Below are 26,273 nucleotides of genomic sequence, written 5' to 3' on the forward strand. Positions count from 1 at the left end.
CACTTTCATGGGACTGTGTGAGGAGCTCGCCCCCACCCTGCGGCGCAAGGACACGAGATTGAGAGCTGCCCTGGCGGTGGAGAAGCAGGTGGCGATTGCAATCTGGAAGCTGGCAACTCCAGACAGCTACCGATCGGTTGCTAACCAGTTTGGAGTGGGGAAGCTGACCGTTGGAATCGTGTTGATGCAAGTTTGCAGGGCCATTAATCACATCCTGCTCAGAAGAACCGTGATTCTGGGTAACATGCATGACATTGTGGCTGGCTTTGCCAAATGGGTTTCCCTAACTTCAGAGGGGTGATGGATGGGGACGCATATTCCAATTCTGGCACCAGCCCACCTATCCTCCGAGTATGTTAATCGGAAGGGGTGTTTCTCGATGGTTTTCCAGGTGCTTGCAGATCACCGTGGGCATTTCATTGACATTAATGCAGGCTGGCCCGGAAAGGTTCATGACACAAGCATCTATTGGAACACTGGCCTGTTCAGAAAGCTGCAAGCTGGGACTTTTTTCCCAGACCAGAAGATCACCACAGGGGAAGTCGAAATACTCATTGTGATCCTTGGAGACCCCGCTTACCCGTTAATGCCGTGGCTCATGAAACCCTACACAGGGAGCCTTGACAGCAGCAAGGAGCGATTCAACAGGCTGAGCTGGTGCAGAATGACTGTGGAGTGTGCTTTTGGCCATTTAAAGGGCTACTGGCGCTCTCTGTATGGGAAGCTGGACCTGGCTGATGACAGCATCCCTGCAGTTATATCCACGTGCTGCACCCTCCATAACAGTTGTGAAGGGAAGGGTGAAAGATTCATTCAGGCATGGAACTCGGAGGTTCAACACCTGGAGGCTGAATTTGAACAGCCAGAGAGCCGGGCTATTAGAGGGGCCCAGCGCAGGGCTGCAAGGATTAGGGATGCCTTGAGGGAGCAATTTGAGGCTGAAAGCCACCAGTAATGTCTGGTGCCCTGAACGGGAGTGAAGTGCAGTGGTTCCAATGTTAGTAGGAATCTGTGTTTGCTATGTATGATACACTGGCTTGCAGTGCCTGTTTCTTTCCTGCGCTATGGTATCTTTTACTTTATGCAATAATAAAGAATGTTTTCAAAGCAAAAAAATCCATTTAATGAAAAGAAAATGCATTTATTGAAAAGAAACACAACTGCTTGGGAAACAGACAGGGCAAGGGGGTGAGGTGAGGAACAGTGCAACCACAGATTTGCATGTGTCCTGTTATCATACTCAGCCTTCCTGTCTGGAGTGCTGTGCAATAAGTGCTGCACTTCAGGGTGGCTATACTGCATGGTGATGGGGGTTGAGTGCAGTGGGTAAGGGCCGTAGTTTTCAGGGCTGGGTGGTGAAGCTACAGGTGTTGGAGGCAGCTGGTGGGGGTAAGAACCCGGATGTTGGGGAAAGTGGGCTGGAGGTGGCATGGGGGCACAAGGGAAAGCGTTTTGGGACAAGGGCTGCGGGGCAGGGGGGCACGCGGTGGCGCTCCGCCTGCATGGCTATGAGCGCCTGGATTGAGTCCGCTTGGAGCTCTATGATGCTTATCAGCCGCTCTGTGCTTTGGCGCCAGCGATCTGCAATCTGCTGGCGGACCCTCCTTTCACTCTCCTACCACTCCCGCACTTTTTGATTTTTCATAAAGGGATTACTGCATGACTTCATGCAGCATGTCCTCTTTGCTTCTACGTGGCCTCTTCCTGGTTCTTTACAGCCTCTTGGCTGGTGATAACACGGACGGCTGAGATCTCAAGGTTGCATCTGTAAAGGAAAAATGCAACACTTAACAGAGGCAGCATTGTTCACACCAGACAGAGCAATGATGCTCCCGTACTTAAGGAGGGCAAGCACAGTCTACACAATTGCATAATTTGCCCGTCCCAAAGCGAGCGCACATAACCCACAGGAGCCCCAACATGCTGAGTCAGCACACGGTCAAGGGGGACTGATTGTTTCACGGCTGTACTGCCCTCTGGGTTTCTGCGCCTTGGGGAGAGCCAACAGCTGCAGGGGGCCCCTATACTGAACACCGTCCCTACATTTTCCACAGGAGTTTGTCCTAGAAGATATCTCGCTGCTGAGGGTGACCTGGGAAGCAAGGGAGGGTCTTCTACTAGAATTCGGCTTCCACCTTGGCCCATATGCAGCTTGCCTGTGTGCAGCAATGGTCCCCCCACGCCACATGGCACAATGGCATGGCCGTTAGCCTGACTGGGACAAGGAACAGAGCGGGTCTCCTGAGAAACCTGCGCAAGCGCATTGCCCAAGTTCTGGATGAGACCTTTGAAGAGATCGCTGAGGCCAATTACCATGATGTGAGAGAGAGCGCACCAACACCCTATTCCGCATCTAGGCATGCATGCAGCCCTAACCCTCCTCGCCCCAAGAGCCCACACCGAATATCTTCCTTCCCAAAATAAAAGCCGCTTACCAGGAACCTCCTCTGGTGTTTGTCCTTCCCCAAGCACCAACCACCGTGACTGGCTACCTTCCTCCTGGCTTGAGAACAGCTCCTGGCTGCATGCATCTAGGGATGCTGGGGTGTCTTCCTCCGCCTCAGCACCCTCACTCCCGCTTTGCTGCTCCTCCTCCTCCTGCCTTGTTGCACTGGGCTCTGAAGTGTCCACGGTGATACTCGGAATGGAGGTGGGGTCCCCCCGAAGTATCGCGTCCAGTTCTCTGTAGAAACGGCAGATCGCAGGGGCAGCACTGGAGTGGCTGTTTGCCTCGTGGGCTTTGCAGTAGGCATTCCGCAGCTCCTCCACTTTAACCCTGCACTGCAGTGCGTGCAGGTCATGGCCCCTTTCCATCATGTCCCTTGATATCTGCCCGAAGGTATCGTAATTCCTACGGCTGGAGCGCAGCTCAGATTGGACAGCTTCCTCTCCGCAAACACTGATGAGGTCCAGCACCTCGCCATTAAGAACATAAGATTGGCTATACTGGGTCAGACCAAAGGTCCATCCAGCTCAGTATCCTGTCTTCTGACAGTGGCCAATGCCAGGTGCCCCAGAGGGAGTGAACCTAACAGGTAATGATCTAGTGATCTCTCTCCTGCCATCCATCTCCACCCTCTGACAAACAGAGGCTAGGGACACCATTCCTTACCCATCCTGGCTAATACCCATTAATGGACTTAACCTCCATGAATTCATCCAGTTCTCTTTTAAACCTTGTTATAGTCCTAGTCTTCACAACCTCCTCAGGCAAGGAGTTCCACAGGTTGACTGTGTACTGAGTGAAGAACTTCCTTTTATTTGTTTTAAACCTGCTTCCCATTAATTTCATTTGGTGGCCCCTAATTCTTATATTATGGGAACAAGTAAATAACTTTTCCTTATTCACTTTCTCCACACCACTCATGATTTTATATACCTCTCTCATATCCCCCCTTAGTCTCCTCTTTTCCAAGCAGAAAAGTCCATTCCTCTTTAATCTCGCCTCATATGGGGCCCGTTCCAAACCCCTAATCATTTTAGCTGCCCTTTTCTGAACCTTTTCTAATGCCAGTATATCTTTTTTGAGATGGGGGCCACAGCTGTATGCAGTATTCAAGATGTGGGCGTACCATGGATTTATATAAGGGTAATAAGATAGTCTCCCTCTTATTCTCTATCCCTTTTTTAATGATTCCTAACATCCCGTTTGCTTTTTTGACTACTGCTGCACGCTGCATGGACGTCTTCAGAGAACTATCCATGATGACTCCAAGATCTTTTTCCTGATTAGTTGTAGCTAAATTAGCCCCCATCACACTGTATGTATAGTTGGGGTTATTTTTTCCAATGTGCATTACTTTACATTTATCCACATTACATTTCATTTGCCATTTTGTTGCCCAATCACTTAGTTTTGTGAGATCTTTTTGAAGGTCTTCACAGTCTGCTTTAGTCTCAACTATGTTGAGCAGTTTATTATCATCTGCAAACTTTGCCACCTTGCTGGGGATCACCTGGCGCGTGGAGGCATGGTCACCTGGAAAGAGTCGCTGAGAGCACTCCACGCCTGGCTGAGCAAACAGGAAAGGGATTTTCAAAATTCCCAGAGAATTTAAAGGGTGGGTCTGACGGTTGGTCACCTGAGGGCAGGGCAGGAGAATTCAAAGTAATGACCAGAGTGGCTAGAACAGGCACTGTGGGACAACTCTGGAGGCCGATCAGAGCGCACTAACAGACCAGGGCATCCACAATGGTGCCGTGGCGCTCCAGCGGGGCGCACCAAATGTTATTCCACTCGCTGAGGTGGAGTACCAGGAGCGGGCCAGCCGCAGAGTCAGAGCGCTCCATGTGCCTTGCCAGTGTGGACGGGTAGTGAGCTAGTGCGCCCGGGGCTCCTTTTAATGCGCTGTAACTCGCAAGTGTAGCCAAGCCCTTAATGATCAGTTTGGTTTGCCTGTCTTCTAGCAATGGCAACAAAACTGGAACATCTAATGACAGAGGCCAGGCCAGGACTCCTTGATAATGACAAGCTGTCAAAGATCAGACTGCTCCTTTAACAGCCTCTTTTATTGCCCGCTATGCTGATAAACAGAGCTTGGCATTTCCTCAGCCTGCTGCTGTGCTAGTCATCAGCTCCCTTGGCCCCTGGAGGGTGCATGCCACCCCTCCCCCATAGCTGGCATGTGGGACGAGCGATTTCCCATACCCATTGCTTTCCTCCGCTGGAAGCAGGAGACAGTTACAGCCGCATCAAACACCTGCAGCCTGCCTAGGACCGTTCCACCCACCGTGGCCACGGATTATGGTGTTGCACCTGGAATTGTGTCGTGAAGTTCCCAGTTACTCAAATCCATGAATCTCTGTGGCGGCACGAAGCATGCACCCCTTTGTGTGTTGCTGGAGAGCTGGGGAGCATGGTGTGCTGGGTGTTTTGTCCAGCTGAAGAGCTGCAGCGCTGCTTTTGACTGTAATTTGTGACTGAAGGAAGGCCAGATGGCTGTGAGATTGACATTTCGCACTTTGGCAGCACCAAATCCTGAGCACAGTGCTTAGGGAAGGCCTCTAACCGCTCCAAGCCTGGCTGTAAGAGGGTCCATGTTTCTGCATCACCACCATCCAGCAACATAGGCTTGACAGATCCTGAACTTTGCCTCAGCGCAGAAACATTTTTACTACCCACCCCATAAAAAACCCTGCCACTTACGTGACACTGGCAGGCCATCACCTTCTTCACTCTGCTTGCGTGTACGATCCTCGCCCCACAGCACTCGTTCTGTCTTGTCTGTTTAGAGTGTGAGCTCTTCGCGGTACGTACAGCGCCTGGCGTGATGGAACCCACCTGGGGCTGTCAGATACTGCCGCAGTACTTGCAGTGGTAATGAGTTGCTGTATCAGAGTATTAAAACACCCATCATAGTCCAGGGCCTGAGGGCTCCCTTCATACACACAGATGTGGCTGGTGCACATGGCACATCACTGCTCCAGTGGGGGCTGGTATCTCTGAGCATGGATCCCCCACGGCAGTGTAGGCAGTGCTCAGACTGACCCCCGCCTTCCCCCGAGGTTCTACTTCAGGGAGCAGCTGGGGCTTCCTGGGTGCCCTTCCAGGGAAGCTTCCCCTGTAGGTGCCCTAAATGCACACATGCTCTAGACCCCACACCCTTCTTGTACCCTCAGGGGGTGGGGAGGCTGCATTTGCCTTGCACCCCTGCCCCGCTCTGTGGGAGGCTTTGTGCTGCCGGGGGCTGTGCAGCCAGGCCTAGGAGCCAGTCTGGATCTGGGAGGGAGAGGAAATGAAGCTGGACACTCGAGCAGAGACCTGCTCAGCTGTCAGCATTGGCCTGCTCAGGTGGCCATGGTCTGCATGCAGGACTTGCCTGGTATGAGGTTCCCTGCAGAAGAGGGGCTTGCCTGCAGGATCCCAGCAGTACCACACCTGGGTGGTCACTAGGGGATAGCATAAGTCAAGCAGCCCCAGCTGGCGGGATGGATGGAGACTCAGAGAAGCTGGCTGTAATTGTGGAATAACCAACCTGCAGCAGTTGGACAAAGACGGGCAGTCTCCAGGGCCCTGGCACTAGCCCGTGGCCAGTGCTGACGGCAATCAGGGCCACGTGATGCTGGGCTCTGGGGTTCCAGGCAAGGGCACAGGTGCATGTGGAGACTGCGTGGAGGGGTGAGTTGCTGGTTTGGGGACAGGGCTGGATGTACAGGTGTCTGAGGTGGGCTTTTTGCAGGGAGAGCAGCCTGCCTGCTGCTCCTCCATCCCTGTCCAAGGGACGCATCCCAGGAGCCAGCCTTCCCCAGGCCCACCTTTCCCAATCCCTGAGCATTGACCCAAGCTAAACAGCCAGTGTTAGAATCCACATGGGCCAGCTGCGAGGGAGGGAAGCGGCACACACTTTGCCAGTGTTGTGAGCTATTTGTTAGATAACAATAGGAGTTGGGGGACCAGCATTTTCATCCTGGCTCTGAAGGGGAATGTGCTGTGCAGGCAGGGCAGCTCAGGACACATGGCATTTCAGATGCTCAGCATGGTGTGCATGAGACTTACGCTTTTCCTGTTGCAGGTTCTGTTTTCACCTCTGCATCAGCTGAGGTCGTGCAGTTGCTCTTACCTTATTTATAAAACGGAAGCTGTGGTTAGACTGCCTTGGAGGGTAGGTGTCTGAAGCCTTGACCAATGATCTGGGGTAGGAATTGCACTGAAATATAAAGAAAAGGAGTACTTGTGGCACCTTAGAGACTAACAAATATATTAGAGCATAAGCTTTCGTGAGCTACAGCTGTCTGAAGGTGAAGTCCCCAACTAAAACCTCTCCAACGCATCAACAAGGATCTACAACCTATCCTGAAGGACAACCCATCACTCTCACAGATCTTGGGAGACAGGCCAGTCCTTGCTTACAGACAGCCCCCCAACCTGAAGCAAATACTCACCAGCAACCACACACCACACAACAAAAACACTAACCCAGTTGTCCTGTGTTATCCTGGCAACAAAGCCTGTTGCCAACTGTGTCCACATATCTATTCAGGGGACACTGTCATAGAGCCTAATCACATCAGCCACACCATCAGAGGCTCGTTCACCTGCACATCTACCAATGTGATATATGCCATCATGTGCCAGAAATGCCCCTCTGCCATGTACATTGGCCAAACTGGACAGTCTCTACGTAAAAGAATAAATGGATACAAATCAGACGTCAAGAATTATAACATTCAAAAACCAGTCAGAGAACACTTCAATCTCTTTGGTAGCTCGATTACAGACCTAAAAGTGGCAATTCTTCAACAAAAAAACTGACTCCAAGAAGAGATTGCTGAATTGGAATTAATTTGCAAACTGGATACAATTAACTTAGGCTTGAATAGAGACTGGGAGTGGATGGGTCATTACACAAAGTAAAGCTATTTCCCCTTGTTTATTTCCCCTCCTACTGTTCTTGTCAACTGCTGGAAATGGGCCACCTTGATTATCACTACAAAAGGTGCTCCCCCCCCCCTTGCTGGTAATAGCTCACCTTACCTGATCACTCTTGTTACAGTCTGAATGGTAACACCCATTGTTTCATGTTCTCTGTGTATATAAAATCTCCCCACTATATTTTCCACTGTATGCATCCGATGAAGTGAGCTGTAGCTCACGAAAGCTCATGCTCAAATAAATTGGTTAGTCTCTAAGGTGCCACAAGTCCTCCTTTTCTTTTTACGGATACAGACTAACACGGCTGCTACTCTGAAAACTGAAATATAAACAGCTGAGAGGTGAGGCTGGAACCTTCCCAGCTTAGTGCATGGTCACCTCACCTAAAGGGAATTTGGAGAGTCTCTCCCATACCACAGTGACCAACTTTGCAACTTAGTGGAACGAAACTCAAGTGTACCTGAGCCCTTCTGCTCCTGTACTATGCCCCTGTCTCTGAAGGCCAGGGTTTGTAATCCCAAGCCACACTGATACATGTAAAGCATTTCCTCCTGACTAATCGTGGGGTATCCAGAATGCCAAAGGGATTAATAATTTACCACTGGTTGCAGAGCTGCCTCCTGTCACAAGCCTTGCAAATGCATGAACATGGTATGAGGGCCTTGCATAGTTTGTTACCTTAGAGCTGTCTGAGGCAAATTCAGAGATTTCAGCAGCCTTGACAAATATCAGCTGTTTTCTCAGAAAAATGCAAGCATTGTGTGGGCTAGGTTGAATTTCCTGTGCCATGGACTGCCATCAGCCTTAAATATGAATGAGGAAACATACTTCCTAGCCTATTTTATACACAGAAGGATCCACCTTTGAGTGCTCTTATCCAGCTAGTATAAATTGGGTCAGTCTGGCAATTACACGTGGCCGAACTCCCCCAATCTCTCCAGGCCTTTGCAGAGATGCCTGGAGAAAGAAACGCTCGGTCAAACTGCATGGTAGATAAAAGGAAATACTTTTCCCCACATAAGAAGCCTGGGGAACTAATTGCCACAAGATCTGAAGAGCTAAGCAGGACTCAAGAAAAAGAATAATCCGTTTATATGGATGAGGGGATGTCTATAGTTACATTAGACAGGGTTTTAAAAAAATGAGGCCAGGATACACCAAGATCTGCAGAAGGGGGGAAGGAGGACTGGTCACGCCATAATTGGTCAGTGGGGGTTCTTGCCACTTCCTCTGAAGTGCTAATCACAGTCCGAGACAGGAGCCCAGCTCTGATCCAGCCTCTGAGAACTTGCTTCCTCCAATCTCACTGTCGGACTAACAAGGATAATGTCACTGTTCATTTGTCGTTGATTGTATTTGAATGCAGGTGTTAAGTGACCCAAGCGGCTGGCACAGGCTTCAGGTAGACAAATATGTAGATTTGGCTGATCTATGTCTGTATGGAAAATCATCAGCAACAGCCTAAACCAGCCTGTGGCTTCAGTGGAAGATACTACATGCTGACACGCCTGAAAATCAGTCCATGTAAGAGCTACCGAAGGATTAAGGCCCTGATCCTACAAACACATACATGCTTAACTTCACACACATGAGTAGCCCCACTGAACTCACTTGGCCAGATTCTCATTTATACTAAGGCCCCTTGCTGGCAGTAGGAAAGGGCCTTAAAATGAGTAAATTACACTTACACTCAGTGAGCAGCCTTAGTGTAAATAGGAATAAGGCCGAATGAGAGTGCCTGTGTGTGTTTGTGACACCTAACTTTAGGTACCTGTCTTTGATGCTATTGGCTTGCGGCAGTATGGTCTAGTGGACAGAACGCTTAATGGGGACTCAGGAGACTTGGGTTTTAGATCTGGCTCTGCCACTGGCCTGCTGGGTGACCTTGGGCAAGTCACTTCCCCTTATGTGCCTCAGTTTCCCCACCTGTAAAATGTAGCTAACACTGCTGACCTCCTTTGTAAAGCACTTTGAGATTTCCTGCTGCCAAGCACTATGCCAGGGTCTATATTTAATCTTTTATGTTCATGTAATTAAAAAGACAAATGCGAGTTGAATGATACAAAGAACTTTAAATGGCAAGAACAAAGAAAAAGGAGGAAGTGTCAGCTGAGTTGCATTAAAATCAGCATTAAGTCCCTCTGTGGGCCCGACTCTGCCTGAGTGCCCCATTGGGGGGTCTGTCCCCTCACGCACAGCGCTTGGCCAGATTAGGCCCCACAAAGAAGCCCATCGTTAAGTTGTCATCTTGAGTTCTTTAAAAAACAAATCAAACCCAAGTTTTAACTGAAACTTCTTGGCAGTTCTTCCTGGACAGCAGTTTTCCATTTTGTAACTTGTCTTGTAGGGGAACTGGGAGGATGCTAATTGCATTGTCCTAAGAATAGGAGTCCCTTTTTTCTTTTTCTTTTTCTTTTTTTGTGTGGCTATAGACACCAAATGAAGCTTGCTGCATTGGGGGAGATTTTCCATTGCTCAGTCTGTTTGAATATTTTTACCTCCAGGGTTTCTAAAGCGACACTCTTGAGCAGTTCTTTCTTCAAGTGCTTCCCTTCTAGCAGATCAGGTTTTGCTGTCTGGCATTTAGGCAGGCAGTTATTTCCTTGAGCCATAATAATATTCAAAGGGGATCCCAGCAGCAGCTGTGCAGCACCGCCTTGCCAGGAATCATTAAAACAAAACCTTTCTGCACAAAAGAGGGGTGTAATTAAATAGATGGGCTCACACCCACCCCACCCACCCCCTTGTGTGCTAACTGCAAGCTAGCGGCAGCATAGACACTAAAGCACTCAGGTGCACAAAGCCGTGTCTTTGCCTTGTTCCCATTTGATTCCCTCTCTGATCCCTCTGGAGAGGGAAATTCCTCTACCGAAGATTCCTACCACCCCCAGCTGAAAACAAACAAAAAGAAACAATCTCAAGAGGGCTGGGCAAAAGATACAAAGCTCTCCAAGGCGGTGGGACTCCTCCTCTTGACAACTGACTTCTCCTTTAAATGTCTGCAAAGGCAGGCTCCAGCTAGAGTTGCTTTTGTGGCTGCTGGGGGAAAGTCTCCTTCGGGCTAGGGCACTGGCCTCTCCGAGGCTCACCGGCCACATGTGCCAGCTGACACAGGCAGTTCCTACGCTTCCTCTTTTCTGAGCCTCCCACCTCTGTGCTGATTTTTGTGCTTCCTTCTGGAAACCTTTCCTCTACCTAATGCCAGCTAAGAGGCCAGGCGGAGACAGGGATCAGCCGGCACGTGTGGCCGGGAGGAGAAGCAAAGCGGAAGGGCAGGCTGCGTGGCCAGCTCTCAGAGAAGCAGTTGAAGCTGTGAGGCTCCTACAGTGAAAGCCTTGGCAGAGTCCTGCTCCTGGAAGTGCTCAGGGGGACGGGGGTGGGGGAAAGGAGGGAGGGTGATTACATCCAGGATGAGGAGGTCTCCAGAAGTGGTTGTCATGTGAGCTGGCTATGAGAAATCCGAGTGGATTCCTGAGCAGAGTACCACCTGCCCGGGGTCTGAAGACAGGAGGGCAGGAGTGTTCTTGTGCATGGAGCCAGTGAAGAAGGCCCCCTGATGTCTGCTTTGCTGGTGGTCTGGGCTGTGCTCCTGCACTCGGGGTTCACCAGCTACCTGGCCAGCGGAGGGACGTCATGGCGACATTGCACAGGTAGGAGCAGCTTGTCTTGGGAGTTAGTACAAGTTGTTTGATAAGCAATCATTGGCCATCTTGCTGGTGGGGGTGGGGAGCTGGGTGTGGAGGAGCTTGCAATCCAACCTCTGCGCTCAACGCTGCCCTTCCAAATCTGGGAGATCATCACAAACGTGTCAAACATCCCTCCTCTGGAAGAGCCACAGCTGCAGTCCAGGGACCCTGATGTGGAACTACACCCAGCATGGCTCTGCCATTGACAATATCCTCCGGCGCTCACCCTTCAGTGCTGACTCTGACTTAGGGCCGAATGAAGCTGGTGGACATGCCGGATATTTTGGGTCTGCCATGAGTCCTGTTTGCCCGGAAACTTGATCCAGCGAAGTGTCCTAATCCGCGCTCAGAAGCACAGCTGTGTTTGTTTCCTTCTCCCTCGAGGATCTTGTGCTGCCTTCTCTGGACGGTTTGCTCTGCTTTAGTTTGGCTTCCAGTCACAACGATCGGAACCTCAAGTCAATGGCTCTTGCAGTTTTTGCAGAAACAAATCCCCATGCTGTAACCTGTGGGTGGAAATTTGTAAAAGCTGGTGGGGCATCTGACTGAGCCAGAGCTAAGTGAACTGCTGGGTCTGCTTGTGGGCTTTTGGCTCTGCAATTTATTAAAGATGACCTGATTTATCTGCTAACGAGCTGGCTTTGGCACCATACCAAGTATTGTGATGAATAGCATGTGCCCTGCCATTCATCCAATGACCTCAGCTAAAAATAAGGGAGGAAATCAGGCAATCCAGGCCTGGAGTATTACAGCTGCCGTTGGCTGGGGGCTGCAGAAGATGTGGCCAATAATTACACGGATTTAATCTGCCAGGATAGGCTGTTATCGCCATGGCCTATATTGCTGTAGGAGAGTGTGTGAGGGTTGTAAGCAAAGGACTGAGGCAACTGCCAGCCTCCTGGATTTGCTGGTGTAAAAGGAGAGTAGGGCTATTGATGGTGACTAGGGCTTTGTTTGGGCCAGCTAGAGCCATTTCAGAACCCAGCCCAAATGTCCTCCATCCTGAACTGTCATCATAGCAACTGACCTGGGTGCTCATCTGGCCTCTGAGCATCGCCATCATTAATGGGACTTGATCCTTGCAGACCCTGCCTCCTGGGAGGGTATGTGTGTGGGGTGTTTGGTCCTCATTTAGTAGGCAGGGAACCACAACACAGGGCGGATGATATCACTTGGCAAGGTCACCCGGGAAGTCCGTGGCTGAGGCGAGAATGAAAGCTGGGTCTCCCTAGGCTCTAGCCCTTTGCCCATCTTTCCAGTAGGGGCTAGTTCCAGTTCCTCCCATCAGCAAATCTCCCCAGGGACTCCGGAGTCCCGTGCTGCAAGGTGATAGCTGACAAAGATGGAGTTCCTGGTAGGGCTGTGGCAGCTGGGAGTGGGCAGGCTGGATGGGGGCATGGAAGGGGGGAAGAGTGGGCAATATATAGCACATGTTAGAGGAGGAGGAGGAGTGGCCCTTATGGGGCTGCCACGTTGTTCTCCTGCTTCCAGTGGTATCCTCTGCTTGCAGAAACCCGTGAATACAGTGTGGCAGGGACAAGGGGCAAGGGGCTGCCCATGTGTGGGAGGAGAGCTGCAGGGAAATACAGCTCGGGGGGAATCAGGACTCGGGCAGGTTGTGAGGAGTGTGTGGAGGGGGGTGCAGGGTGGGATGGGGACTCTGGCTGGATGCTGCTGGGGGGCAGAGGGATGGAGTGTGGGGAGTGGGATCTGAACCAGCACGGTGATGGAGCAGAGACGGGGCCTATGGCTGGGAGCTGGGGAAAGGGAAGATTGCTGAGTGGAACGGGGGCACAAGGAGGCCAGTGGGTGATGGGGATTGGCCATGATGATGGAGGATGGAAGTGGGGTGGGAGCAGGACTGACAGTGCTGTGTGCTCAGGGTGGTCCCTAGCCCCTCTGGCAGGAGACCTGCCATGGGGAGCCAGTGGGAAAGGGAAGGCTGAGCATTTCTGCTGCACGGCAGCCACAGCTGATTAACTAGTGGGGCCGCTTAGTGATGTGTCCCCATCCAGCCAGGCCCCAGCAGTGCCCCCAAGCTGGGTGTAGGGCAGCAGGGCAGGTGCAGGTGATGATGTCTGCCTGTCCCTGTCCCACAGCCGGGGTCTGCCAGCTCCTCAGCCCGAAACCCCATTGCCTCCTTGCTTCACGTGCGTGCTGTGTTTACAGTGTCGGGTGCAGCAAGACTGACATTGGGGTGCTGGGGGTCTGGAGGGAGGGGCAGCACCAGATTGTGTCTTGCGGTTACGTTAGGTGAGAGTAGCCCTGGCAGATAGCGCTCACTCTTCAGACTGTGTACAGACCTGCAAGACACTGCTGAGCCCAAAGGTTTAGTGGCAACACCCCTTGTAAATGCCAGAGTAGATCCTGATCTGCCGTGCATTGTATAGGTCCTGTATGAAGCAGGGCCTGGGCTGTGTGCCCATGGCAGGTCCATGCCATTGAGCCCATATGCGCTGGTTCAGGTCCACACACCGGGAAGAGGTTTGAATCCCTTTCTGGACAGGCTGTCCCTGGAATCCTTTGCTGTGGCACTGCTGGAGTTAGTCATCTCTGCCAGGGGAGAGTCAGGGCTCATGGTGAGCCCACAAGTCTGAGCCTGCTGTGTGTAATAACAGTGCAGAGCGTTTATTATCTTTAAGTGCTTTGCAGGCACCGAACACCCCTTCCAACAGCTCCGGGAGGTTCCTAAGTAGGTGCTATTATCCTCACTTCACAGCTGGGGATATTGAGGCAGAGATTACGTGTTTTGCCCAAGGTCACAGAGAAATCAGTGTCAGAGCCAGGGTTAGGCTCCATTCCTGCTGCTCAGGGCTGGGCGCATGCTCTCGCTTCATGATCATCTTGGAATTGGAGTCAGTTCTGTCCCTGCTGCTCCGGCAGCTAAAGCAAGGAGTGGCGGCTGCATTCACAGTGCACTATCTGAGCGGATTCATGACATGCTTAACACAAGGCCTAAATGAAAACACTAAGAATGGAAGGGTAAGGAAAGCAGCCCTCAATACCCAGGCCTTGCCCAGACAGCACCAGCGTCCTTGCAGGGAATGGGTAACACGACCTAATTTGTATTGCAAAATTGCAGGGTGGATGTTTCCAGCTGAAGAGGTTGCGGTGCTGGGGCAGGCTGGCACAGCTGCGATTTGGAGCGCCATCTTGTGAGCTTGCTGTGCGCTGGGTGCCATTCTAGTGCTGCCCCTAGGATGCGGGGAGAGCTGCTGGGGGATCCCATTCACAGAACCTTCTCCACAGCTCTACTTCTGCATATGGGGAGGAGACCCTGATGGGCGGGAGGGGCAGAGATGGGGAGGAGGCTGGGAGGAGACCATTTTTAGGCCAATGTTACGTCACTCGGCTCTCAGGGGGTTTGATGGCCCATGGAGGCAGATGTGCATCTCAACCAGGGGAGGAGGTCTAGCCATGCCCACACACCTTAGCGCTGTGACCAGTGAGCGGAGAACCCCAGCACAGGGTGGTACCCCTGCCTGCAGGACCTGCCCTGCAGCTGGGGCCAGTGCCCAGGCCAAGGGAAGGGCATGGGAGCACTGTGGGGTGGCGCTCAGAGCAGTGAGCTGGAATGATGCCTGTGGGAGGCACGGGACACTGCTTGCAGAGGCAGGAGCAGGGCTGGGAGCTGGCACCCCAAGGGCTGGGCTTGGTGCTGGTGGTGCCCTTCTGGGAGGCCGGTTCTGCACCCAGCTTGTGTTGTGTTTTTGGTCTGAAATGCCCCGACTGGGGGAAGGGAGAGAAGGGACAGAGCATAAAGGGTGAATTGGTGCGCAAAGGAAATGGGGTTTCCTAGATATACCATCAGAAACGCGTAGCCGGCTCTCCTCTTGGTCTGTCTCATGGTGGTTTGAGGCAGCTCTGGGGTGCTCAAGGCAGGCTGGGAACTGGGCTTCCTGGCCCGTGAACGTTCCTGCGGTTTCGGGTCTTGCCTTGTTCTTTGTCAGGATGGACGTGCGAGCAGAGCTTCCTGTGATTCAGGCTGTGCGGGACCCAGGTACAAGAGCCAGCGCTGCCTGATTCCGACCAGGCCCTTGAACCTTGCTCCTTCATATCCCAGGTGCCCGACCTAGTCCCCTGGATGCTGGCTGGTCTAGGGACAGTGACTGGCTTTCTCTGGCCATACATTCCTCCCTGGACCTGACGCAAATTTAGTCCAGACTGAGACTGGTGCATTCCTGCCAAAAGATTGTTCTGGCAAATTGGCATTTGACAAAGGAGGTGGGGGTGGGGGCGGGAGAGGAATGGGACTGGCTGGGCCAAAAGCCAGGGAAGGGATGGTGTCGGGAGGCTGAGATTGGATGAGGAGCCCAAGGAGGGAGTCTGGGACTGGGAGCCAGTGGTGGGGGAGGGGAAAGACTGATCAGGCCAAAAGTTGTGAGCAGGGAACTGGGATTGGCAGGGCAAGGGGAATGGGATTGGGATGTGAAGCCTGAGAGTGGGGACTGGTCCTGGGTAAGCAAGGAGAATGGGACTGAAAGAAGGAGCCAGTGGTGGGGAAGAGCTGGATTGGGCCAGGGCAGAAGGGGAAAATGGGCAGAAGAGTCTGTGACTACTAGAGCACACTCCCCTCTAGAGCATGAAATGGAACCTCAGATGCCTATGAACTCAGACTGGCTATGAAACCTACTGGCATCCAGATGGCAAAGTGCATGTTTTGTTCCCCTTTAGTGCTGGTCCACACAGAGGATAACAACCTACTACATCTCTCAGGTACTCTGTTAGCTTGAGCGGCAGAGCTCTGTGCAGTGGATCTAACAGTTCCAACCCTGCTGATTAATCATGTGGGTGTCAATACAATGCCACAAGATGGAATTTGGTGTATGCATTATGAGACAGTTTTTAAATACATGATCACCTTCTATTTTTCCCACAGGACCCCTACCTCATTCAGGGCACAGGACGAAGTTGCTCTGGAGATGAATACATTTGTTAGTCTCTAAGGTGCCACAAGTACTCCTGTTCTTTTTGCGGATACAGACTAACACAGCTGCTACTCTGAAACCTGTGTAGTGAATGAGGCTTTTGTCTGTAGGCCCTGTCTCATTTGTTGCAGAGGTTGAAAGGTGATTAAAGAACGAGGAGGGGTTTGCAGGTAGAGAAAGGAGGGTCTCATGGTTCAGGCAGTTGAATGCTGCCCTGGAGAACTGGATTCTATCCCGGCCTCTGCCACAGATATCCTAGGTGTCTCAAATTGAGCCCCCAAAATTAGTGGAAACTCTTGACTTTCAGCACTCTGTGCCTCAGTTTCTCAGCTGTAAACTGGGGATAATACCACACCCATCATTTCACAGGGCTGTTGTTATAATAAGCTATGAAGCACTTGGATACTATAGTGATGAGGGCCATGGAAAAGACCGGGGGAGATTAATAATTCTGCCTTTAGAGAACGGTTTGAATAGTTCGCAATAAATAAATTCTGGGGTCACACCCTGAATGAGGAGAATACAAAATATTCCAGGGCTGCTCATTAAGTGAGCACCATCCATCCCGTGCACTGAATGAGGCAGGTGTCCTGTGGAAAAAAATACTATGTGATCATGTCATTAAAGACCATATCATAATGCGCACACACACAAGGGAGGTACATTTAGGTTGCACAGACAACATTAATTCTGGCATTTCCTAACTGTTGAGTACTTGACTTTGCAACCTTACAAATATTCTTTTCATGCAATTATTTTGTGTGTAAAATATTTAATATTATAAAAATGAAACCTTTCAATAAGGTCATTTTAATTTTTCCAGATAAACATGTTTTGGGATTTCCATTCGGGAAAATTTCTAAATTTCAACTTTTCTTCCTGATTTGGACCAAAAACCATTTTGGGAATTTCTGAATTTCCCCTGGGACAGAAATTCTGTTTTCTGGGCAACTCTAACACTTCGATTGTCAGGTTTCAGAGTAACAGCCGTGTTAGTCTGTATTCGCAAAAAGAAAAGGAGTACTTGTGGCACCTTAGAGACTAACCAATTTATTTGAGCATAAGCTTTCGTGAGCTACAGCTCACTTCATCACGAAAACTTATGCTCAAATAAATTGGTACTTCGATTGTCAGCTCTTTAGGGTAGGGACAATCTCGCTGTTAGGTGTTTTGTGCAGTGCCTAGCACAATGGGGCCCTGAGCCAGGACTGAGGCAACGAGGGGTCACTGTAATACAAATAAGGCAGCCTCTTTCAGTGACTTGTAGTTCTGTTCTAGTCACAGAAATGACCATGGCTGTATGCAGTGTAGGGGTAGCTGTGTCAGACATCGTAGAGAGACAAGGTGGGTGAGGTCATATCTTTTATTGGACCAAACTTCTGCTGGTGAGAAAGACAAAAATGTCCAGTAAAAGACATTAGTTCACCCACCTTGTCTCACAAAAATGACCAGACTGGTTTGAGTGCAGGCAATATTTGCTGTCTGCACTGGCAAGCCTGGCTCTAAATGCAATAACACATTCAGCCAATCTCTTACGCATTGAAATGCACCTATTTTCTTGTAAGAGCATTCAGACTTTTTTTTCTTGTCTGTGCAGTGCTTCCACCCAAGAATAGCGTTCCTTTTTGCCAAAGGTAAGAGGTAGCTCACCAGATTCCAAGACATGAAAGCAGCCAGATTTCAAGATCTATAAGCTGGCCAAACTGCTCTAACCACCCCAGCTGCTGCTCTAATCATTAATGAGGTTGTGTGTAATCACCAGCTGTGTTTTAATCATTAACAGTGCCTGTAATGTGGGAGCTGAACCAAAACACAAATCCTTGTCTTTGGTTTTAACTGAAGATCAACTTGGAGGGATGGTGGCTCTCCATTGTATTAAAATCTGACTGCAAGCTATGGAGAGCTTGGGTGCAAGAACAGCTCCCATTAATACAACTTATGAAACTCCTCATTCCAGATGCGTAGCCCTGTGGGAAATGAATTTTGGATGATTCATCTGCACAAGACAGCTGTGATTAGGGAAAGAATCCATGGGCTGCTAACAGCCAATGGCTCTGTAAATCCATACAGAGCTGAAAACCCAGTCCTAGGCCTCTAGTTCTTCAGTTTCAGAGGTATAGATGTCTCCCACATGAGCCAAATAAGATCAACCTCTGCTGAGAGTTGCCAGCCACAGGAGAACATTACAGCCCATGGCTGCCTCCAACAGCAAGTCCGGGCCCCAGGGCAGGATAGTCAATGGGCCCCCACACCTGCACAAGCTGCGTCTGCGTGGACGCAGTCCACCTGACATTTGGGCAGTGCTGCGCCTGTGCTGGCTGGTGCCCAGCGAGCTGCCGGGTGCGCTCTTCCGGCCCGGCCAGGGTTTCTGCATGCCCGCCCGGTAGGGTTACCAACTGTCTAATTGCAAAAACCCGGAGACCCTTGTCCCACCCCTTCCCTGAGACCACGCCCCCTGCTCACTCCATCCCCCCTCCCTCTGTTGCTCACTCTCCCCCACCCTCACTCACTTTCACCGGGCTGGGGCAGGGGGTTGGGGAGTGGGGTGCAGGCTCTAGGAGGGAATTTGGGTGTGGGAGGGGGTGAGGGGTCTGGCTCTGGGAGGGAGTTTGGGTGCGGGGTGCAGGCTCTGGGATGGGGCAGAGGGTTGGGGTGCAGGAGAGGGGCAGGGGGTCAGCGCTTACCTTGGGTGGCTCCCGAAAGCAACTCGCACATCCCTCTGGCAGTGGCTCCCAGGTGGGGGGCCCAGGGACTCTCTGCGCGCCGCTGCCCACAGGCACCACCCCCACAGCTCCCATTGGCTGCAGTTCCCGGCCAACAGGAGCTACGGAGTTGGCACTCAGGGTGGGGGCAGTGCACGGAGACCCCCTCCCCAGGGGCTTCAGGGACGTGCTGGCCACTTCCGGAAGTGGCGCCGAGCGAGGGCTGGCAGGAAGCCTGCCTTCACCCAGCTACGCTGCTGGTGGTGGCCGGGGGCCCCCAGGCCCTTTTAAATCACATGGGCCCCTGGGCAATTGCCCCTGCTCCTCCCCTCCCCCCCGGTCGGCAGGCCTGTCATACCTCAGATACGTGTACAGAGTTGGTGCATGCATTCGGCTGGGATCTTCAGTATTGGCCTAGCTCTGCTCCTATTGAAGTCAGTAGGCGTCTTACTATTGACTTCAACAGGAGTTAAGTTAGGTCAGCGGTTCTCAAACTGTGGGTCAGGACCCCAAAGTGGGTCCTGACCCCATTTTAATGGGGTTGCCAGGGCTGACTTAGCCCGAGCCCCACTGTCTGGTGAAACTACAGGCCCCCTGGCTGGTGCTGAAACCCCTGGGCTTTGACATCCCCCCGCGCCTCCCCCCGGGATGCCAGGAATCGGGTGGGCTCAAGTCTCTGTCCCCCGTCCTGGGGTCATGCAGTAATTTTTGTTGTCAGAAGGGGGTTGTGGTGCAATGAAGTTTGAGAACCCCTGAGTTAGGTCATTGCAGGGCCCAGCCCCGCTAACCCCCTGCGAAGGCCTGTCCCATTCCCCACCCACCCACCGAGGAGGGGCTGCGTAGGGCTCCAGAATAGCTAGGGATGGCCCTGTCCACAGGCAAGTCCCTCCCAACCTGTGTAGGTGGGGGGGGGGAAGTGGGGCAAGAGCAGTGAGTGATGGGAAAGAGAAGTGAATGGGGGTGGGGCCTTGGAGGCAGAAGCGGGGCCTCGGGAAGAGGTGGGGCAGGGCCTTGCGGGGAAGAGGCAGGTGGGGGAGGTTCCGGCACTCCTGCTGGAGTGTTACGGTCTCTAAATATTGCAAAGTTGGCAACCCTACTGCAGAGTCATTTCACATGGCGCCTCTTTCCTACTTGTTCTGCAAAGGTACATGGGTTCCCCAAGGAAACGGAGCAAATCCAGATCTGTTGTAAGAGGCTACAGGTCCCGCTGAAGTCTCTGGGTCATGTTCAGTAGTGATGTAAGCTACCCATCGTCAGTGCATGGGTCACAAAATGCTACCTCCAGGGTGGTAGAAAATTCTGATCGGACAGTGTTTTACTTGTCCGAGTCTCAATGACTAAACAAGCTGCAAGGCAGTGGAGGATCCAGCCCTTAGCACCGATTCATAGTTACACAGACGTTAAGGTCAGAAGGGACCATCTGCTCATGTAGTCTGGCTGCCTGTGTAACACAGGCCACAGAGTGTCACCCAGTGATTATTGCATGGAGCCCACAATGTTGGTTGAGCTGGAATGTATTTCTGAGGGTGTACCTGCCCTGCTGCCAGAGGTGTGACTGCAGCCGGCATAAACAGCTAGCTAGCTCTGGGCTTCAGTGCAGGCTAACCACCTGGGGCTAGCTCACAGCGCTGCTAGCCAGATGTGAGCTCGCTCAGGTAGGTCTACTCCAGCTGCATCATACCATGTGACTGCAACACAGGCCTACCTGTAGAGAGACAGCCATTGTTCTCTGGAAGAAAAGTGTACCAGGTGGTCTTCCTAACTGGTGACCCCCTCAGACCAGAGGCTGTGGGGGAGGGCTGGAATTTGATGGTAGCAAGGTAGAGCTGAGTAAATTGGGGGGAGGACTTTCCCACGATCATTGATTTGAATTCAAACACAAATTCAGTTTCAGCCTTGTTCATGACCCTTTGCAGCTGGCTTGCCATGAACATCTAAGCAGTCAAGGCTTAGCATAAATAGCGGCTAAAAGCAAATGCTAAGCTTGAAAGCATCCATTTGGCTAAAAGGAAATTTTGAATTATAATTTGTTTGAATTGTACATTTGGTGGTTCGTTACATAAATTAGGAGGCAGAAATAATAGCCTGTGACTTGTGTTATTAACCATCGTGCAGCCATTTTCCAAGTTCAAATGTGGATCATTTCCAACCGAGTGTTCACAAGCTCTTCATATAAGGAAAACAGCAAGGAAGAAATGAGCAAGGAGTTTGGTGTAATGCACGCAGTCAAAAATTTTGTGATTTGTTTGCTAACCTTTTACAAGCAGAAGAAGAGGTGAAATTCAACAAATAGTGTGTTCACTCATAACCCAACTAAATATTGAGTGCTCCACTAGGGACCTGGGAATTTCTCTGTTTAACCGAATGATGGAAACCAGGACAAATTTGTATGAAAAATGTGTTAATTTCATTCCCTAAAATGTAACCAATTCAAAGAGAGGTTATAGCACGGAGCCAACAAACCCCAAAGCAACAAGAATGGCTGCGTCCAGAATGATGAGAAATTGAATCTGGAATGGTAACCAAGGTCATCTCCTTGGTGCCACAGAGTGCTGCCAGCCAGCCAGTCCAGCTGCTCCACAGATGAGGTTTAGGTTTTCTGAGTGCCTGGTGAGTTTTATTTCACTCTGATCCCATGGTGCTGGCCCATTGGAAATGCTTGGAGATGCAGAAATGGACAATGGGATCGTCTGGGTGAAACCCAATGCCCTGCCATAGCTTCTGGGACACGACAGGCCGGGTTTCATTTCCTCTGTCCTCTGAGGGGATGTCGTTTGTCTCATACAAACTGTGGGCCAAATTCTGATCCCCTTACTCACACGGAGTAGCGTCATACTCTGTTGTGTTCAGTGAGCCTGCTTTCTGACCAAGGTGCTACTTCCCAGGAGTAAGGGGATCAGAATCTGGCCCATTGCGGGTAGAAAATATTCACTGGCTACAGACACCTGCAGAATCTCTCATTGAATTCTGGGAGTTCCCGAAGCTCTTTGGGGCGGGATGGTCTCTTTGTTCTGAGTTTGTACAGCACCTAGCACAATAGGGGTCTTGGCCATGATGAGGGCTTCTAGGCATTACAGTAATACAAATAATATCTTCTCCTACAAGCAGGAGCCAGTAGATACCAAAGCCAGGTAAGCTCGCTGTCTAGCACAGTTCTGCTGAAAGGTATCTTCACCTTAAAAGCATCAGTGTAGCTGAGGGTGGGAGGAACATCAGTGCACCAGATTCTGTGCAACAGACAGATCTTTGCTCAAGTGCACAACCAGTGCAAACACTCTGGTCTGGTCTATTTTTGTTAAACAAAGAATGTTGTCAGGGACGCCGACAGCAATTAAGAAAAATTGGACTGACGTGACGCTGATGCCAGTTAATAGGTGAAGCACCCGGGCAAAGTTTTCTCCTTTGCAGTTGCTCCACAGCACGGTATTTGCGAAGAGATCAAACGGTGGGTTCTCTTAACTGGTTATAATTCAGCATTGCTGGCATGGGTTTGAAGCGCTGCAGACAGGTTGTGGGTGGCCTAGGTCTGCCAGGCTGATGTCTGCACTTCCCAGCTGTGCCCAATCAAAGGCTGTCTCCTCACTGAGTTTTTCAGTCCGGGGGATACCCTGAGGCCACCTGTGCGTTGCTTTCTTCTCTGAGTAGATGTTAGTTCTTTAACAGCGATGTCCTATGGCTCTGTGTGCGGGCAGGTGGGTGGTGCATAATTAGGGATGAGCCAAAAAACCTGGAACTTCCAAAGCAAGTTGTTTCAAATTCCTGGGCCATCTGGATTCTGAGCCCCAGATCTAAACCTGCCCCTACGACTTTGGTCTCAGTTCAGATGCAGAAACGTTCAGAGCCCTTTGTGGGATTCTGGGTCTCTGAAACTTCATGAGAGCGGCGCAGCTCCCAGGACTTTCCCCCATTTTGACTGAATTTGTGTGGGAACAGCTCCCGAAGCTTTGATGACCTTGATTCTGCACCCAAACCCCAAAGCTGCTTGAGCCTCCAGCCTGAATCATAGTGTAAATCCAGACCTGAACTTCCGCAAATGCAGATGCAGGCTCTGGTTAAAGATGATTTCTAGCCTAAAACTACATCAGGATCCGCACCCCATCGCCTCTGCCCATCTCTCTGCCTGCCAGACACACAGTGGGTGGGGTGGTGCTGTACAAAGCGTTTACCAGCAGGAGTTTGGGCTGGCCGCATTCCTCCCCAGGGTGTTCTGTGCTTCCAGGAGTCTTTAGAAAGCTGTGCTGACACTGTTATTTGTGTCCCGGGGGCATGTAAAGCCAGGCACCTCAGTACCATACTGTACTTGAAAGACTGTGTTATACTAGAAAGAAAAGGAGGACTTGTGGCACCTTAGAGACTAACCAATTTATTTAAGCATAAACTTTCATGAGCTACAGCTCACTTCGTCAGATGTGTGTGTGTTGCCCCCTAGTGGCAGAGAGGATATGAGCCCCATTGAAGGGAGACGGCTTTTAGCTCACATGACAATGACCAGTAGTTTTGGAAGAGAAGGGCCAGGATTCTATTCTAAATCCGGCTTCCCCCATCCCCGCATGCTTGATTGGCCTAGTCATTGATTAGCCTAGTCATTGAGCATGTTGTCTGCAGCACACAGATCCAATGCAACACCACTGAGAAATCCCTACAGTAGCTGTTATAATGCCAGGGTTGCAGGGGCCAATCTCCTGGGCCATAGCAGGGCTGGCAAACAAGTGCTATGTCTCAGCGGGAAGCTGGCCTGATGGACTGAGAGCTACCGGCTCTTTAACCTGTCCCTGGCACAGGACTGAGCAGCGACTGCCCTGCAACTCAGAGCAGGGTCATTGTTTCCCTGGGGTGGGGAGGGGAAGGAAATCCATATCCGAAGGACGGGAGTAGGGGGCTGAAGAAGGAAAGAAATGTTTTTTTAAGCAGTTGTCGGAAGCATCTCACAGGTTTGGGGTGTTGGAGTGAGTCCCATGGAAGGTGGGAGGAGTGCAGGGGCAGTGCTCAAAGGTGCATGACAAAAACAGTTTGTCAGCCATCCATGCTCTGTTGTACGTGGATATCACCAATCCTTTTTCGGCGGTGGAGCTGAGCCCGGCATTCCCTCTTGGGGATTCTGCATGGTGTGGTCAGCATTAATTTATGGCCAGGGATCCATGGGAAAGGACATGCTAGATCAGAGCTTCCCTGGCGACTCTCATCCAGGTCCCACAGTGGAGGGAAGGGAGAAGCCACTTTCCATCAACACCCCTCCTCTATCATCGGGACGGACATCTGTGCCAGCAGAGACTGAAGTGGATCCTGGGCTGATCTGGGCCCCAGTGCATTGGGGGAGATAATCTGTTGCATTATCTGAAACGTATTAGCAGTGATTTTTCCTCTCCCTCCAAGCACAGCTGAACTCCGGGTTCCAAACCGGGATGGCTTTACAGGCAGAGGGATACAGATATTGTTTACAATGCGGAGTGAACTGGCGCTGCTTCATTGACCAGTCCCATGAGTTAAAAAGCATTCTTAATCCTTTGTGGTCAGGTAGGAAACTCCCGCCCCCAATGTATTTTTTGAGGGGAGAGGTTGTCTTCTAAGCATCAGGGATGGCCATGGCTGGAGATGGGACACTAGACAGGGCGGGCCAGGGCTCTGAGCTGGCACGGGACATTCTCTCTCTGGTGCTTTGCTGGCTGCATCTTGCTCACATGTCTGATTGCCATGTGGGGTCGGGAAGGAATTTTCCACCACGTCAGATTGGCAGTGACCTCAGGGCGTTTCACCTTTCTTTGCAGTGCGTGGGTGCGGGTCACTTGTCAGGATTATCTGGATATTTCTCACTGAATCATTCCTGCCAATGCAGGGGTCTCAAGCATTGGTGCATCACAGTCTCTCCATTCTCTGCCTTTGGCACACAATAGTCTAGTGTCCTGTGGACTGTAATATTTTGTGTTAATTCAGGTTGTTGGGCTTGGCGTGCAGGTGGCTGAACAGTGCCCAGAGTGGTCTGAAAACCCTTTGGGGGCTCCTCTCAGAATCTGGGAGCAGCAGCTGTGGTAAGATGGTGCTTGAAGTGTCCCCTCAATCCCCTAGCTCAATTGAAATCAGTAGTAGTAGTATTTGGCCAGGTCTGCAATCCCTTGTGCCCTCTCCCCACTTCAAGCGCTGTGGCTGGGTGGCCATGGGGGCTTGTGCTGTACAGGTCAGATTATGATCGGGTGGCCCCTTCTGGCCTTGAACTCTGTGACTCTCTGCAGAATACAGGGCATCAAATTCCTGTCCAGGGCTGTAGAAGTGAGTGGGTGTCACCGCTCATGAGGAATCCAGCCATCTCAAACCAGTGATGCTACAGCGCTGACTCCATGCAGCAGGGTGGGGTGTGCGTGAGCCATCTGCACGTGTCGTGATGAGTGCTTGTCCAGGATTCTTTTGTGGGAGGCACCTCCCAAAAGCAACCACAGGCACATCTGCCCAGAGGAGCACACAGCCTGCATCCAAAATGACACGGCATATTGAGGGTTAGAAATAGACCAGGGGGAGGGGAAGCAGGTGGGCGGAGCTGACAGTGGTCAGTCCAGGCCATGACTCTGGTAAGGCATGTGCACATGGCATGGCAGCTGTGCTTTTGGGGGTTTTGTTTGTTACCCCCCTCTCCCCACATCTGATCCATCATCTTCCCCCCACATTTGTTGATGATTCCAGCTGGGTGGTTTTAGTTACTTATTTAGCTGAATTGATTTTCTGGTCACAAAAAGCATTTTTCAGTGCTCCCAAACTATTTGTGAATTTGGGTCAAATTCAACAAATGGTTTTTGGCTGAGGGAAAAAAATGAACTTTCTTTTTGAAAAAGTCGACACATTTCACTTTGGCCATTTAGAAACAACTTGTTTGGGCTTTTCATTTTGAAACAGGTGTTTTGAATTCAAATTTGGCCAATTAAAACTCTCTCCCCCACACACACAAAGGGTGAAAAACACCTGAAAAAAGCCAATTTGAAATGAAAAACTCAAAAATCATTTTGAATCAACCCAAAATATTTCAGTTGATTCAGAACAAATTTTTTATTAGAATTTTTTTTAAAAAAATGGTTTTGAATTAACCAGATTTTTTTTCTGGTTTGGTACCCAAATGGAAAAATCCATTCTTAGCTCAGCCCTACTGATGATCTTCATGCCATTGGCAAGGGTCGTGAGCAACCTTAGCGATGTGGCTCTGTGATTTCTCTGACACAGACTTGCGCCCCCTGGATATTCTCTCGGAAGTGGTTCCGACTAGTGGTGTGAGAAGTGGGATTCGGATGCTCCAAGTGCAGGGGGCACGTGGGTTTCAGTTCTCTGCATCAGCACGCCATGCCCTGAGCTTCCCGGCTTCCCAGATTTTCCTCTACTGTGACCTCTTCCCAGAGGAATTCTCCATCATCATCACCCTGAGGGTCCTCAGCGTCCCACCAAAGGTAAACACCAACCGCGCCTGCACCAGGGCCCTGGGTGTGGATGCCCCTCCCCTTTGGTGAATGGTTAGGACCCAAGCCCATATGCAGACCTGAGTTGCACTCCAGTGTCTCAACCACAAACTCATCCTTCCTGCCTATGAGCTCTCAGTTCTCCAGTGCAA

General features: G+C 51.0%; 1 protein-coding gene and 1 long non-coding RNA gene across 2 annotated transcripts in view; one reads left to right on the plus strand and one right to left on the minus strand.

Annotated features, from left to right (window-relative positions):
* Nucleotides 1-1,147: 1,147 nt before the first annotated feature.
* Nucleotides 1,148-6,648, minus strand: LOC140917446 (uncharacterized). Its single transcript, XR_012160833.1, has 3 exons — nt 6,561-6,648; nt 2,436-5,328; nt 1,148-1,765 (listed from the first exon to the last, which is right to left on the minus strand). It is a non-coding gene; the product is annotated as an uncharacterized lncRNA (long non-coding RNA).
* Nucleotides 6,649-10,792: 4,144 nt separating this feature from the next.
* TSPEAR (thrombospondin type laminin G domain and EAR repeats) overlaps nt 10,793-26,273 on the plus strand; it is an 86,064-nt gene continuing 70,583 nt past the window's right edge. Inside the window, exons 1-2 of the mRNA XM_073358810.1 lie at nt 10,793-11,022; nt 25,892-26,112. Of these exons, the coding sequence (XP_073214911.1) occupies nt 10,929-11,022; nt 25,892-26,112 (315 nt within the window). The 5' untranslated portion in view covers nt 10,793-10,928. The remainder of the gene's footprint in view (nt 11,023-25,891; nt 26,113-26,273) is intronic.

The sequence above is a fragment of the Lepidochelys kempii genome, chromosome 9 (genome assembly GCF_965140265.1).
Source record: "Lepidochelys kempii isolate rLepKem1 chromosome 9, rLepKem1.hap2, whole genome shotgun sequence".
Taxonomy (NCBI): domain Eukaryota; kingdom Metazoa; phylum Chordata; order Testudines; family Cheloniidae; genus Lepidochelys; species Lepidochelys kempii.